We start from the raw sequence: 15286 nt of genomic DNA on the forward strand, positions 1-15286 counted from the left end.
TTTTATGGAAATTAAATTACTCCAAGTTACATTCACCGCAGTGTATACTGTGTTATCTGTTTTTATATAATTCTCGTTCAGGCTTGAGCTGTAGACAATACGTGACTAGCCAGCAACAGAAAAAGTGTATCAAAAGCTGAAACTAGCTATTCCTGTTAGAATATGGACCTGTGGCTTCTTTCACACCAGCTCATACTTGTTTCTGCACTACTTATTAAATATAAACAATCAAGTAATTTTGTTCCACAAAAAGTGCAGATATCGCTTAAGGAAGAGTTCGTAAATTCTCAGTCACAAATATAAATCACAGAACTGTACCGTAGCAATCAACTGGAATACAGGAGAAGCTGAAAATATATTATGGAACGAAAACGTATCAGCTCATGGCTTCAGTACTTTTATGTACATTCTGATATTTTTTTTAAGAAAAGTCTGTGGTTCTGGTCGTAATTTGTAACACGTTTTGTCTTGACTGCCAAAACTCTTTATTATTCAAGACAAAAAGACGTTATCGATAGAGTTGTATAATGGTTGCAGCACCACGTAAAATCCATACAGAAATTTGAAAGAAGTTTTGAACAGCAATCAGAGGAAGACGACGAATAAGTTTTCATTACAACAGCAGCAAGCATATTTCTTGTGTACAAATACTACATTCCGCAGTCGAAATGTGCAACTACTAATCAATGTTCAATTTACGTAAAAAAATGCTATTCCATGAGACAAAAAAAAAAGATGAAAATCATTGCCAAAGTAAATAGCTATTTCGTAAGCGAAATGTTCAAACAACTTTAACCATGTAAAACAAAGGAAAAACTTTTCACTATTTTAGCAACGTTCTAAATACATTTGAGCAGCTATTATGGACATCTGAAACTTAGGAAAAATGCTTTGCATACACCTCTTACATGATTTTTTTTCTTTCTTGTTGGCACTAACAGTGATCCAATGTCGACATAGGAAACAAAACATGGAGTTCGTGTTGATGTGTCGTGGCAATAGCGCTGGAAACTATTTTTCCCAACTTTGCAAATCTCACGGTAGTGACGCAGCCGCAATCAAAGACGTTTCTGCGTCAAACACTATGGATTGCAGCATCCAGCGAAAGCAGTACCGGTCGCAGAAATAAGATGTAACTATCAAATAAATGTCTGCAGTTGTTTGACGCTGGGCTAAAGATATTTAGAGTTCTCATTTTTATTCGAACGGCCGCTTTCTTCCGAAACAAAAGTGTGGGAGTTCTTTGATTACTTAACAGCAAGCCTAAATTGTTCCCGACAACCGCAGTGCGAACAAAAGCACTCGGAACAGCGCATGTGTACAGTATATTTACGAGAAAATCACAAGACACGCTAATCTAGATGAACTCACCTGTTGCTTGCAGTAGACCCCGCAGTGGTGGTGTCAGCCGAATTCGGCCGGGGTTTATTTTTCCGGCGACGCCGCATTGGTGAAGTAGATTTATCCATTTCTCACTTGCTGCTCAGAAACAACAGTTCACAGTAGGTCCTCCGAGCACTCTGAAACGATTTGTAGCCAAAACTACGAGCTCTTCAGTAAGGTGCTTGCAAGCAATGAAAGTTTGCCCTAGCAGGTAGGGATGCACTTTTCATAAGATGCGCACAACCACCGCATCAATTGGATACACAACTCGCGGTTACTTCGGCATCATTTTATAGTTCACGATTAAGCGTGAGATGGGAGTATACCCATCATAACGCTGCCTTTAAGCTACTAGTATACTTTGGCAAATGAAGAAAAGGCAACGTGGAGTTTCTCCACAAAGTGCCTCCAATCGGCAAGGCGCTAATCGCAGTAGTATTTTCAACTGTCGCCTCTTCCGCAACGAATGGGCTTTGAACGCGTCCACGGAACGACCACGTGCGACGCCCAAAGACTACTGTGCGAGCGCTATGCGCAGCTCGTAGGCCCCGTGCGTTAACTCCCTACCACTGTCCTCCCCACCATTCCTCCGCAGTCCCACGCCGTACCACTGTGAGTTACGACAAATCACGTGCTCCAAAATGGCGAGCAGACGCTGGAGGTGGAGACAAGAGACTGGGACTTACGATGAGTCATAGGCTAGAACCCCTCCACATAACGGAAGCGCAACCTGAAGAGCACATTAGCGGGTGACATAATCACCACACTGCTGCATTCCTTACCCTGGTCCGTACTGGCTGATTACGCCAACTGGGAAAGACTCGATAACAGAACGCGTCATTCGTACCATTACAGCACCTCGAGAGATGCAACACATGCTGCCTTAATACTATGCGCTCCTCAAACGTTTCCAAGATATCTAAGCCCAAAGTTTTACGAGCCTGCTGAAAACCTTACGAGTGCGCCAGCAACGATAGCACCAGCGGCTACGGCGGCAAACTAGAGGTTTACCCGTCCTGCGTTTGAATCTCGTAACTTTTTTTTTCCTAATATTCAACTAATTTTTTTTTTTTTTTTTTACATGTATCCATGTTTCTATGTTTGTCCCAACGGAACAATAATAATACTGATAACCGATAACCATAGTGTCAAATTCTCGCCGGGGTATGATAAGGAATCATGATGAAATGAACGTTTATTTATCTATTAGTAAGCCCTCCTCCCCCCACCCCAGCAACACCCCCGATTCTTTAAGGGGCTCCGGAACGCCCTATACTTGCAATGTTAAAATAACGCTTATAAATTACATCTTTCCTCACAAAGTATTTGAGGTAGGAAGTTGAACTTTTTACAGATTATTTATTGGAATATGGGCTACAACTTAACACAGGGATTTTACAAAATTTTAGTTCAGTTATTAAAGATGATTTTTTTCAATTGTAATGAAAATTCACAACATTCTTTTGCAATTTTTTATTTATATATTCAAACATATACAGTTTTTTGGAAAAAGGCTGTGTTAAATTATGCAGAAGGTACTGTGTAACATTTACTGAAAGTTTGAAACAAATATGTTTGGAAGATCCTTAGAAAACATGTAATTAGCATGAGAAAATAAAAGTTTTGGGAATCGAGCGACAAAGATTGGATTAACTTTTTAGTGCATTCCAGGTCCATAGGATGGATTATCTTCATCCTCTGCAAACTCCTCCTCCAGCTTCCTCTTGTTCCTCCTCCTGTTTACTCTTGCTTGTATTTCTAGACTCTTTACAGCCCTGTCTGCAGTCCGAAGTCGTTCCTTGTCTAAAGCAAGCATCGCTCGTACCATGTTAGAACCTATCTTCATTCCCATATTTCTAAATACCTTGCACCTTACAATGTTGCCATCATTGAAAGTCGCAACAGCATCATACACACCAAAGTGAAGTGTTTCTATTCCAACAAATACAGTCTTGGGGATTCTCGACCATATAACACTATTTACACTTTCATTGGGGTTTTGAGTTTTTCCGTGAATACACTTTTTCAACAGTTCAGGTGCTGCTAAGTCTCTGAAAATAGGTTTTATCACCTCCATTATTGCATGAGGCAGACTATGCTTATGAGTGTACACTTCACCAGTTAGCAATCCTTTGTTATATTTACACCAACTGTCTTCTTCTTTGGGACACAAGCTATGTTGGGGATTTTCATCGTCTTTATTGTTTACAGTAATAACACATACCTTTGGCTTTCCAACATTTCTCCTTTTCTTAAAAGCCTTCAGAGGATTTCTAATAACTTTACTTTTACTCATTATTATACTTCAACAAAACAGAGACTCAAGAAACAGAATTAATTACGAATATTTTCGAGATAACGACAAAGTAAATAAACATGAAACAATCGACAATCACACCAGCGATATATATTGAACCATCACAGGTTAGCCACAACACATACTTTATCTCACATCACTAAAATGTACCTGATGAACACGGACGTTAATAATAACACCATTTGACAGCAGTTTAACAGCGCCACAGTGGGTCACGTCCATGTAGAACACATTTCAAAAAAAATTTAAAAATAGTTGTAGTCTTCGGAATTGAATAAATTATATATCTATTAAAAGGTAATAGTCTGCAGATTCAGAAAACGCAAAAAAGTAAAAATTGAACTTTTCATGATTTTGAGCCTTTCCGGAGCCCCTTAAGGAATCGAATTCCCTTTATAAATCAACTTCAGACGACTGATTACTGTGTAAACAATATTGTGTTACTTATTTGACGATAAGCATGTAAAACTTTTATGCTTAAAAACGCAGTACCATAAAATTATGTTGGTTTTATTAGTTTCGGATTATTCGCCTGTAGACTAGTGAAAAAGTCGGAACCAAAACTGGTAAACCGACAGTGTGATAAAAATAAATAACTCCATTATACACTCATGTAAGATCTTTCTGACGAATAATGCATAGCGTCAAATGTTTATTTTATGCTTGACTGCAGAAAAAGTAAGTTCCAAAGCCAAAGTCATTAAACTGCAGTATAACAATATAATTTCGAGCAAACATTACGTATCAACATTTATACTTCCGATATTGAGAAACTATTGACATTTTCCTGAAAAGCTAATTTTTCTTTTAAGATATGAGTTGTACAATGAAACAATTATTTTGCACGTACATTCAGTGGTATCTGTGGATACTGTCAGAAAAATGCATTGAGGACAGAAGTAGTTGCAAAGAACGAATAAATTAAAACGTCATGCGAGACGCTGAACTTTTACTGCATGAACAGCAGAATGTAGTAAACGACAAACTTTTATTGTTATTTTGTGGGTGGTGTCGCAGAGAGGAAGTTTCGGAATAGTTTGAAATCATGTGTAAGATGTGTTGGAAGTCGCCAAGTGCTCTCATAATGGATGAATATAATCAGAGTAATTTGCGCGCTCTGAGTTACGCTGTCTCCAGGCATATACACAGTTTCTAACGTATATATAATTGATTAATTATCTTAAATTTTAGCGTACGATTATACCTCTTTATGAGTAGATTATAACAACATTTTAAATTTGTATATTCAGTCAACAGTTATATTAAACACATTAATCAATTTTTTCCCCCATGAAAGCCGATAGGTAGCCAACCTGCAACTGGTACTCAAAGAACTTTCAGCCGGTTAGTAATGTATACTGAAGAGCCAAAGAAACTGGTACACCTGCTTAATATCGTGTAGGACCCCTTGGGCAGGCAGAAGTACTGCAACACGACGTGGCATGGACTTGACTAATGTTTGGAGTAGTTCTGAAGGGAAATGACACCATGAATCATGCAGGACTGTCCATAAATCAGTAAGAATATGAGGGGGCGGAGATCTCTTCTGAACAGCACGTTGAAATGCATCCGAAATGTGCTCAATAATGTTCATGTCTGGGGAGTTTGGTGGCCAGCAGAAGTGTTCAAACTCAAAATAGTATTCCTGGAGCCATCTGTAGCAATTCTGGACGTGTGGGGTGTAGCATTGTCCTGCTGGAATTCCCGTCCATCGGAATGCACAATGGACATCAATGGCTGCAGGTTATCACACAGGGTGCTTACATTGTGTCACCTGTCAGAGTTCGTATCTAGACATTTCAGGGGTCTCATATCACTCCAACCGCACATGCCTCACACCGTTACAGAGCCTCCACCAGCTTGAACTGTATCCTGCTGACATGCAGAGTCCATGGATTCATGAGGCTGTCTCCATTCCCGAACACGTCCATCCGCTCTATACAATCTGAAACGAGACTCGTTCGATCAGGCGACGTGTTTCCAGTCATCAATAGTCCAATGTCGGTGCTGACGGGCCCAGGCGAGGCGCAAATCTATGTGTCGTACACTTATCAAGGATACACGAGTGACCCATCGCTCGTGCGCCGACTATAACACCACGTTCAAACTCACTTAAATCTTGATAACCTGCCATTGTAGCAGCGGTAACCGATCTAACAATTGCGCCAGACACTTGACGTCTTATACTGGGTGTTACAAAAAGGTACGGCCAAACTTTCAGGAAACATTCCTCACACACAAATAAAGAAAAGATGTTATGTGGACATGTTTCCGGAAACGCTTAATTTCCATGTTAGAGCTCATTTTAGTTTCGTCAGTATGTACTGTACTTCCTCGATTCACCGCCAGTTGGCCCAATTGAAGGAAGGTAATGTTGACGTCGGTGCTTGTGTTGACATGCGACTCATTGCTCTACAGTACTAGCATCAAGCACATCAGTACGTACCATCAACGGGTTAGTGTTCATCACGAACGTGGTTTTCCAGTCAGTGCAATGTTTACAAATGCGGAGTTGGCAGATGCCCATTTGGTGTATGGATTAGCACGGGGCAATAGCCGTGGCGCGGTACGTTTGTATCGAGACAGATTTCCAGAACGAAGGTGTCCCTCGAAGACACCTACAATGGACGAGGCAATTCTTCGTGCAGTTGACGATGACCCTAATGTCAGCGTCAGAGAAGTTGCTGCTGTACAAGGTAACGTTGACCACGTCACTGTATGGAGAGTGCTACGGAGAACCAGTTGTTTCCGTACCATGTACAGCGTGTGCAGGCACTATCAGCAGCTGATTGGCCTCCACGGGTCACTTCTTCGAATGGTTCATCCAACAACGTACGTTCTGTTGCTGTGTGTTTCTATTCCATCATTAATGTGATTTGAAGAGAAGTAATAAAATGAGCTCTAACATGGAAAGTAAGCGTTTCCGGACACATGTCCACATAACATCTTTTCTTTATTTGTGTGTGAGGAATGTTTCCTGAAAGTTTGGCCGTACCTTTTTGTAACACCCTGTATAGGCGTTGCCGACCGCAGTGGAGTATTCCGCCTGTTTACATATATCTATATTTGAATACGCATGCCTATACCAGTTTCTTTGGCGCTTCAGTGTGAAAGGTCTCTGTTGGATTCCTTTCATGTTTAATTTCTTAAATCTGTTGTCATTTACGGCATAAATTCCTCTTCTAAATTTACTGTGGCGTTTCTGACTATCTGGGAGGAGACTGAGTAGTGGAACGTGTTACATTTACACATAAACAAGAACGATCTGTCACACTACTACACTTTAAAACACAGTTTATATGTAATTCATGTCACACAGTCTCATACGGAACCTACATCCGCTTTATTTTATATACTGTATATGATAAGATACTGTCATCCCCCTTCCATTCTGTGTGAGAGGATGAATGAGCAAATGTATTTCTAGTTGCATGCTTGAGGGTAGCATACAAGCCTGTCTGCTAAAGAACAGTAGGACCAACGTCGGAACAGGTAACTATGCTTTCTAAAAGCAGAGAGGTTTCTATGCTTAGTATGGTTCTGTCCGTCCGTTGTCATGTTGGTATAGGAAGCTGCCCCTCTGGCCACTTCCGTTTGTATTTGTGAGCCACCCCTCAGGAAGGGACCAGTCAGTCGGTCGTGGCGAGCGTCTGAAGTGGTAAGATCTCCGGCTAAGCGCGTGTCTGCTAAGTCCGTAGGACAATGGATTTCTTAAGTTCAGCCTAACTGAAAATTTAATCACCTTTATTTCAGGTTTAGCTCTAAAATATCTAATGTTATCTTAAATTGCAGCGCAGTGTAATTCTCGTGTGAAGTTCAGATTATTTTCCGGTAGTTGCTTTGTCACTACTTTGTGAGTAAAGTGGAACCACGTGTTGATCAGTAACTCTAACTAAGATCAATCTTAAATGCGAATGCTTGTGTGATTATAACGTCTCGTCTTGACAATATTTTTCAATATAGCAACTTTTCTTTATGTTCAACTCACGTGGGGTGTACTTTACGAGACCAGTACCACGTGCTTATATAACTGTTTGACCCATCAGGTTAATAGTAAGACGTTAGTAACCAGTTCGAGGTTTTTCTTTTGTAAATTGCTTTTCGATCTAATTTATTTTAATTATCAAAATTATTGTGTAGTTATACGCTTTGTGTAAACCAAGTTGACCACGTGAAGCATGTGGTGTAATCATCAAAGTAGCCCTCAGCTATTCTTTTTGGGAAGATTTCACAGAGAGTTAGTATGAATTTAGTATACCAGTGTGTGGTAATTACATGACGGACAGGATTGTGCTACGAACGTAATTTCTTTGGGTGAAAATTGAATCGGTTGGTTGTGGTTAATTTCCTCGTGCATATGTTTCAACGTTCTGCGTGTGTTATTTTATGAATGCAGTGTTGTATACAGTCTCCCAATCTTGGCTCCATATTTGATGTGTTTCGTAAGATTACAAACTCACATTTTCACAATCCTAAGTAAGGCGCCAGCTTAGTTATGAATCGAGTTTAATATGCTGAAATTTCAATGATCAATCTTAAAATAAATTTCCAAATATAAACTGATTTCTTTCTTTTTATTTAAATTCTCTTTATATATATATATATATCAGTTGTTGTATGACTATTAAAAGATTATAATTAATGTTAGTCTGTTTGGGAATTTGGTAAACCTAGACTAGATACCTGGTGAAACAGTTGCGCAGTAATGCACGGTTAACTTCCCCAGACAGCTCACAGCTTTTAACCCGCTTTTATTGTCTATCGGTACCGCTTTCATAGAAAAATAAAGTAACAACATTACAAGTGTAGATACACTTACTTGAGAGTTATCGCAGGGAAGTAGTTAAACATTGCAATTCTTCGTCGTCACCAGTAGGCCGACAGCATCTGGGCTTGCATCTACTGGGGTTGCACAAAAATATGCAAACAACGCGAGAAATTCATACTAGAGCATAAATGCAGATGTTAGCCAAGCCTGCAGATTGTGGTTTTGCATTTGACCACGAACGGCATCTGCGCAATGTCCTCAATACGTGGGCAAAACAGTGTTCTGCGTAGTTGCGAGCGCATTATGTCGCAGATAAGTGAATTCGAACGTGAGGAAATTGTTGGTGCTAGTACCAAGGTGGTAGATGCGTTTGGTGTTTCAAGAGGCACCTTTTCGAAGATTTATACCGAAGAAAATGAAAGAGGGAAAACGACGTTGATCAAATCACAATCACAATCAGTGCTCGTGACAGACGGCCACTGAAGAGGACTGTGACGATAAATAAGAGACGACAGCTGCAAAAGTCACTGCAGAACTGAATGTCACACTCGCAAACTCTGTCAGCACCAAAATAACACGAAGGGACCTTCACAAGCAGGGAATTGTAGGGTGAGCTGGAATTCCAAAACCAATCATCACTGATGCAAATACCTAGAAATTGTGATGCTGAAGCCATAAAACCTGGAGTACAGGGAAATGGATGAATGTCATTTGGCCGGATGAGCATTGTTTCACACTGTTTCCAACTTCTGGCCGAGTTTACGTCCCAAGAGCGAAATATGGCGGGGTTCTGGCGATGATTTGGGCAACTGTATCGTGGTATTAAAAAAAAAAATGGTTCAAATGGATATGAGCACTATGGGATTTGACATCTGAGGTCATCAGTCCCCTAGAACTTAGAACTACTGAAACCTAACTAAGGACATCACACACATCCATGCCCGAGGCAGGATTCGAACCTGCGACCGTAGCAGTCGCGCGGTTCCGGACTGAACCGCCTAGAACCGCTCGGCCACCGCGGCCGGCTATCGTGGTATTCCATGAGCTGCATGGTTATTCTGCAAGATCGCATTACCACCAAGATTAGAGTGACCATTCTGGCTGATCAGCTCCATCTCATGGTATAATGATTATTCACCAATGGTGATGCCGTGTTCCAAGCCAATAGGACCCCTGTTTACACAGCCGGCATTGTCCACACACACACAAACACACACATACACACACACACACACACACGCGCGCGCGCGCGCGCGCGCGCACACACACACACACACACACACACACACACACACACACAAATGCACACACGAACAGATCACAGATACTTCAATAATTACACTCGAAAGTTTGGCAATAACATTCGATATTTGGCAAAAACATCTGACAGTCATCAACAGAAACCAAAAAATTGCATCGAAACAAGTGTTCAGTTCATAGTGCTGTGAAATGGGGGGGGGGGGGACACCGCAAATTGGCATTTATAAGAAGAAGAACAACACCAAAAATGCAACAGGAGCGTAATATGTAGGAAATCGTCCACGCAACCTGTAAGTACAGTTCAAAACATTACTACTTAATAGGAAATACCAACCACAAGAACTGTTTATAACCTATAGATACAGTGACCAAAATGTAAATTAAATAGCAAACATATGTACATATTCCAGGCCACTGATGATGCCTTGCAGAAAATAAAGGCGAAACGCACATGACACTAAAATTGTGTTTTATTCAGTTGCTGTCAGACGGTCCATAATTAAAAATTATCAATATACCGTAATATGTCCAGGCATGTTTTTGTGAGCTCGAGGATGAATTGTCGTTCTCTCCTGGCCTCCACAGTCACCAGATCTTTGTGGTCTACTTTGTACAGATGGGTGCGCGATCGCTGTTCACCATAATTGTTACCTGAACTTGCTACTATTTTGCGGGAAGAATGATATAACATTCCTCGGAAACCGTACAGGATTTATCCATTTCGAGACGACTGGAAGCTTGTTTGAATGCCAACGGTTTTCCTATACCGTATTAGGCACGGTAATGGGTAGTGCTTTTGGTCCACCCACTGCATCACAGAAGCATGAAAAACACATTACATATTTGGACAACCACAATGGACGTAACCCACTTTATTTTTAATAGTAATGGAGGAAAACGCACATCATTAGCATTTAAAAAGAATTGCCGTTCAGAAGTAATTTTTGGCGTAAACCATCCCTATTTCAATAGAGATACGAAAACGAACGTTGTTTAATGGTGCGGTACCAAGGAGTAAGACTAATAAAGTCCACTCGAGATAAAAATGGCTTCAAATGGCTCTGAGCACTATGCGACTTAACTTCTTAGGTCATCAGTCGCCTAGAACTTAGAACTAATTAAACCTAACTAACCTAAGGACATCACACACATCCATGCCCGAGGCAGGATTCGAACCTGCCACCGTAGCGGTCGCTCGGCTCCAGACTGTAGCGCCCAGAACCGCACGGCCACTCTGGCCGGCCCACTCGAGATATTTCTCCACGTTTTGTCAGAGCGGACGCCTGTGCTCGACGGCTGGCGTCCTTGTATGGTGTTCAACAGGCTTCTAAAACTTTGAATATCGATTTATAGGAAACGCTCGAGAAGAACAACGTACTATGGCGGCATTTGTTATACCTAATCGTGTACTGCAATCATGCAGAAGATGAGTATAACTGGTGCTCCGTTGAGTGTATGCTAGGCATGGGTGAATATGAGTAAAAGTCGATTGATTGGCGTTGGCTAAGTCTGTCGATTAATTATACCGATTAATTGTATTCTAGTAATCGTTTGCTTTACTGACTCTTTATTTTTTCAACATAAACGGGAAATAGGCTACTGTAGTCTTTAAGTGATTGTCTACATCTACATGTACATGTACATCCATATGGATACTCTCCAAATCAAATTTAAGTGCCTAGCAGAGGGTTCATCGAACCTCCTTCACAATAATTCTCTGTTATTCTAGTCTCGTACAGCTCGTGGAAAAAACGAATACCTATATCTTTCCGTGCGAGTTCTGATTTCCCTTACTTTATTACGATGATCGTTTCTCCCTGGCGTTAACAAAATACTTTCGCATTCGGAGGAGAAAATTCTTGGTTGAAATTTCGTGAGAACATTCTACCGCAACGAAAACCGCCTTTATTTTAATGATGTCCGCCCCAAATCCTGTATCATTTCAGTGACACTATCTGCCCTATTTCGCGATAGTGCCAAACGTGCTGCCCTTCTCTGAACTTTCTCGATGTACTCCGTCAGTCCTATCTGGTAAGGATCCTACACCGCTCAGCAGTATTCTAAAAGAGGACGGAAAAGCGTAGTGTAGGCAGTCTCTTTAGTAGATCTGTTACATCTTCTAAGTGTCCTGCCAATAAAACGCAGTCTGCTTGACTCTATGAATTTCTGTCAATTACTACTTTTAGACACGCGTGATTAATTTTCAAGTGATTCATCAGATTAGCTGTATTTCTCACACGTTTCACGATAATGGGATATAGCTTCCTCGTACATGAACCTCGTTACCTTTCTCAAATGTAACCGTGCAACACTTGGTTTCTTTAATGCCATGACTTAAAGCGCGTGTCTACACAAAATAACATGGTATGTGGGCACGGCAATAAGGGCTGCTTACGGATAAGAGACCGGAATCTTCATAGGCGGGCGGGGAGCAGTGGAATAGTGACTCTGCCGTCGTATGGTGAGGGGAGGTGAAAAAGGGGAACGTTTAGTTATTTCTCTCAGGTGCTAACAACTCATAGGTTCGTGTACCTCGTACTGATCACGGCATAAATTACGACAGAAGTAACAAGGTTTGGTGAAAGCACATTCAAGAGACCTTAATGTTCAAACGCACTCGTTATGTTATTTATTTTTTAACTGACACACACAACTCAACACTTCGCCACATCACTTACGAGCCACTAATGTTAGATCGCTGATGTTGTCAGCAATCGTAAACAGAACACAGTCGACAGAAATGTTTAAACTTTTGCCGACATTACTCATTGACGACTAGGGGAGAGTCGGCTTCTTTGCATTATCAACTTATGGGCAGCAAATCGCCACTCAACAGCCTTTTTTTAAAAAAAAAAAAGAACAAAATAATTACTATTAATCGATTAATTGCAATTAATTATTCATCACTACCGTATCCTTCCCTTGCTACATCCTATCCAAACTTGGATCACCAGCATTCCGTGTTCTTCGCCAACGGCAAACTGACCTACAGAACAATATATTATTTGCAACCGATTATATGAATTCAAAAACTTACTAAAAATAAGACAGTCCTTAATAAGTCGCCGCTTAGCACCTCTTTTCGAATTATATTGTAGCTTCTTACGACTTCCAGTGTACTCTAGCCTCCATTTGCAATCATTCTCTGCTTATAATTATGGACTAGCGCAATGAGTGCATCGTTATAGAAATGTCATTTATTTTTGTTTATGTCCGTTTCCACCCAACGACGAATATGGGACACGTCACCAAAATATCGTTATGATTTTCTACAATATATCTGAGAATGAGTTCAAATGGTTCAAATGGCTCTGAGCACTATGGGACTCAACTGCTGTGGTCATCAGTCCCCTAGAACTTAGAACTACTTAAACCTAACTAACCTAAGGACATCACACACACCCATGCCCGAGGCAGGATTCGAACCTGCGACCGTAGCAGCAGCGCTGCTCCGGACTGGAGCGCCTAGAACCGCACGTCCACCGCGGCCGGCTGAGAATGAGTCATTCCCTATCTGCCTACTGCCAAATGAAGCGCAAGTTTTTCGTGGGGACAGTGATGAGGTTCGCTGCATATAGCACTCAGAAATAACGCCAAGTGAAACTCTTCCTCATATGCACGAAATAAAGAAAATAAAAGTATTTCTGCCGTGTAGGACAATGTTAGTACATAGTCCGATCACAATTTCTTTTGAAATATGTAAATATGCGACTGAACTGTTTATAGAAGGATTTTGGACCCGTTCAAAGTGAAAAGCTGGTAATGGTGTGGCAGGTGACAATTTTTATTGCAAATCTAGTATTTGCTGAAGTTCATTCTCATTTTATTCGTTTGGTTTGTGCGTTGCTTCTGTGTGGGAGCAAGTTCGTCTATTAGTCGACCACAATATTATTGCGCCTGGAAGTGAGGACGCTTCGGTTGGCTTATCGTGACTTTTTATCGTGATATTTCACCAAGCCGCGATAAACCGCTTGATACAGTCCGCACAGGATACGATGGTCGATGCTCAGTGACCAGCTTTCGTCCAAAGCTTTGGGCGACTTCTTTCGTTTGTTCGGAAGGGGAGGCTGACAAGTGTTAGCCACCTTTCGGCCGTCGGCGATGACACAATCGAAGACGCATGCCCTGCAATCTTTCTCAAACGATTTTACAGAAGATATTCAGTGGAAAAAAAAAAACACTTTTCTTTTACTTGTAGCTTTATATGTCGGATTCATTATGATGTCTCCATCATTTCGTTAGTGATAAAAATGTAATTGTCGTGTGACTAGAGCCTCCAGTCGTGTGGACCTTTCGCCGGGTGCAAGTCTTTCGATTTGACGCTACTTCGCCGACTTGTGCGTCAATGGGGATGAAATGATGATGATCAGGACAACCACAACACCCAGTCCCTGAGAGGAGAAAATCTCCGACCCAGCTGCGAATCGAAACCGGGCCCTAAGGATTGACATTCTGTCGCGTTGACCACTCTACCGGGGGCGGACTCGTTAGTGATCATAGTTATTGTTATATTTACGTTGAAGTGAGACACTGCGCGAAATTCGGAAAAGTCTACAATGAAAAATTGAGGTTTCTAAGATTTTGCGGTGGTTCATATTACATGTTATGTTGCTGTGTATGAAATTCAACTAACATACTGAATTTTTCTTTAGATATGGCTAGAGGTATCTGTCTGTCACCAATCTCGAGCCGTCCGCTGTAGCCGAGCGGTTCTAGGCGTTTCAGTTTGGAACCGCGTGACCGCTACGGTCGCAGGTTCGAGTCCTACCTCGGGCATGTATGGGTGTGATGTCCTTAGGTTTAAGTAGTTCTAAAGTTCTAAGGGACTGATGACCTCAGATGTTAAGTCCCATAGTGCTCAGAGCCATTTGAACCATTTTTGAACCAATCTCGAGAAAATTGATCTGACGTAGCACACTCATTAGTGACTGCGCTGCGCTAGTGATAAAGCCTGAGTGAAATATTCACAATATTCCTCATATTTCATAAATAGTTTCAGATATCGAAATGAGATCTTGGCAAACGATAGCACGCAAAGAAGAGAGTATTTTGCCATGTTGTTATTATGCAAAACTTCATTATCTACCGTGTTATTCAAGTGACTACAGACTTTTTAGATGAAAGTATGTCATTTTTAAGGGCCATTGATAGCTGGTGAAACGAGAAATGCTATGGGTTTTGGAACAAAATAAGTGGAGAAATTTGAAAATTTGTGGTAAGTTCCTATGGGACCAAACTGCTGAGGTCCTCGGACCCTAGGATTACGCACTATTTAATCTAACTTAAACTAACTTACGTTAAGGACAACACACACACCCATGACCGAGGTAGGACTCGAACCTCCGACGAGGGAAGCCGCCCTAGACCGCGCGGCTACCCCGCGTGGCATAAGTGAAGATATTACATTTTTCTTTTTTGTACTGAGGATGTGCTTTTCCATAAGCTACTGATCTTACATTTACTTAGTCCTCACTTAATAAACCATTGTTTCAGAATTCTTTCGCAAATGTCTTTGCACAACATGTTGGTGAGATGAGACCCTTTAAACGCCGCCTTGT

General features: G+C 41.2%; 1 protein-coding gene across 2 annotated transcripts in view; it reads right to left on the reverse strand.

The window, feature by feature from the left end:
* Positions 1–15286, reverse strand: part of LOC126237220 (uncharacterized) — a 547235-nt gene that overhangs the window by 133453 nt on the left and 398496 nt on the right. Inside the window, exon 1 of one of the 2 annotated variants that reach the window (XM_049947108.1) lies at positions 1372–1686. The exons of the other annotated variant lie outside the window; for it this stretch is intronic. Within the exon in view, the coding sequence (XP_049803065.1) occupies positions 1372–1469 (98 nt within the window). The 5' untranslated portion in view covers positions 1470–1686. Of the gene's footprint in view, positions 1–1371; positions 1687–15286 lie in introns of those variants that run through there. 2 annotated transcript variants of the gene reach the window in all.

Source organism: Schistocerca nitens, chromosome 2, assembly GCF_023898315.1.
Source record: "Schistocerca nitens isolate TAMUIC-IGC-003100 chromosome 2, iqSchNite1.1, whole genome shotgun sequence".
In the NCBI taxonomy this organism is placed as follows: domain Eukaryota; kingdom Metazoa; phylum Arthropoda; class Insecta; order Orthoptera; family Acrididae; genus Schistocerca; species Schistocerca nitens.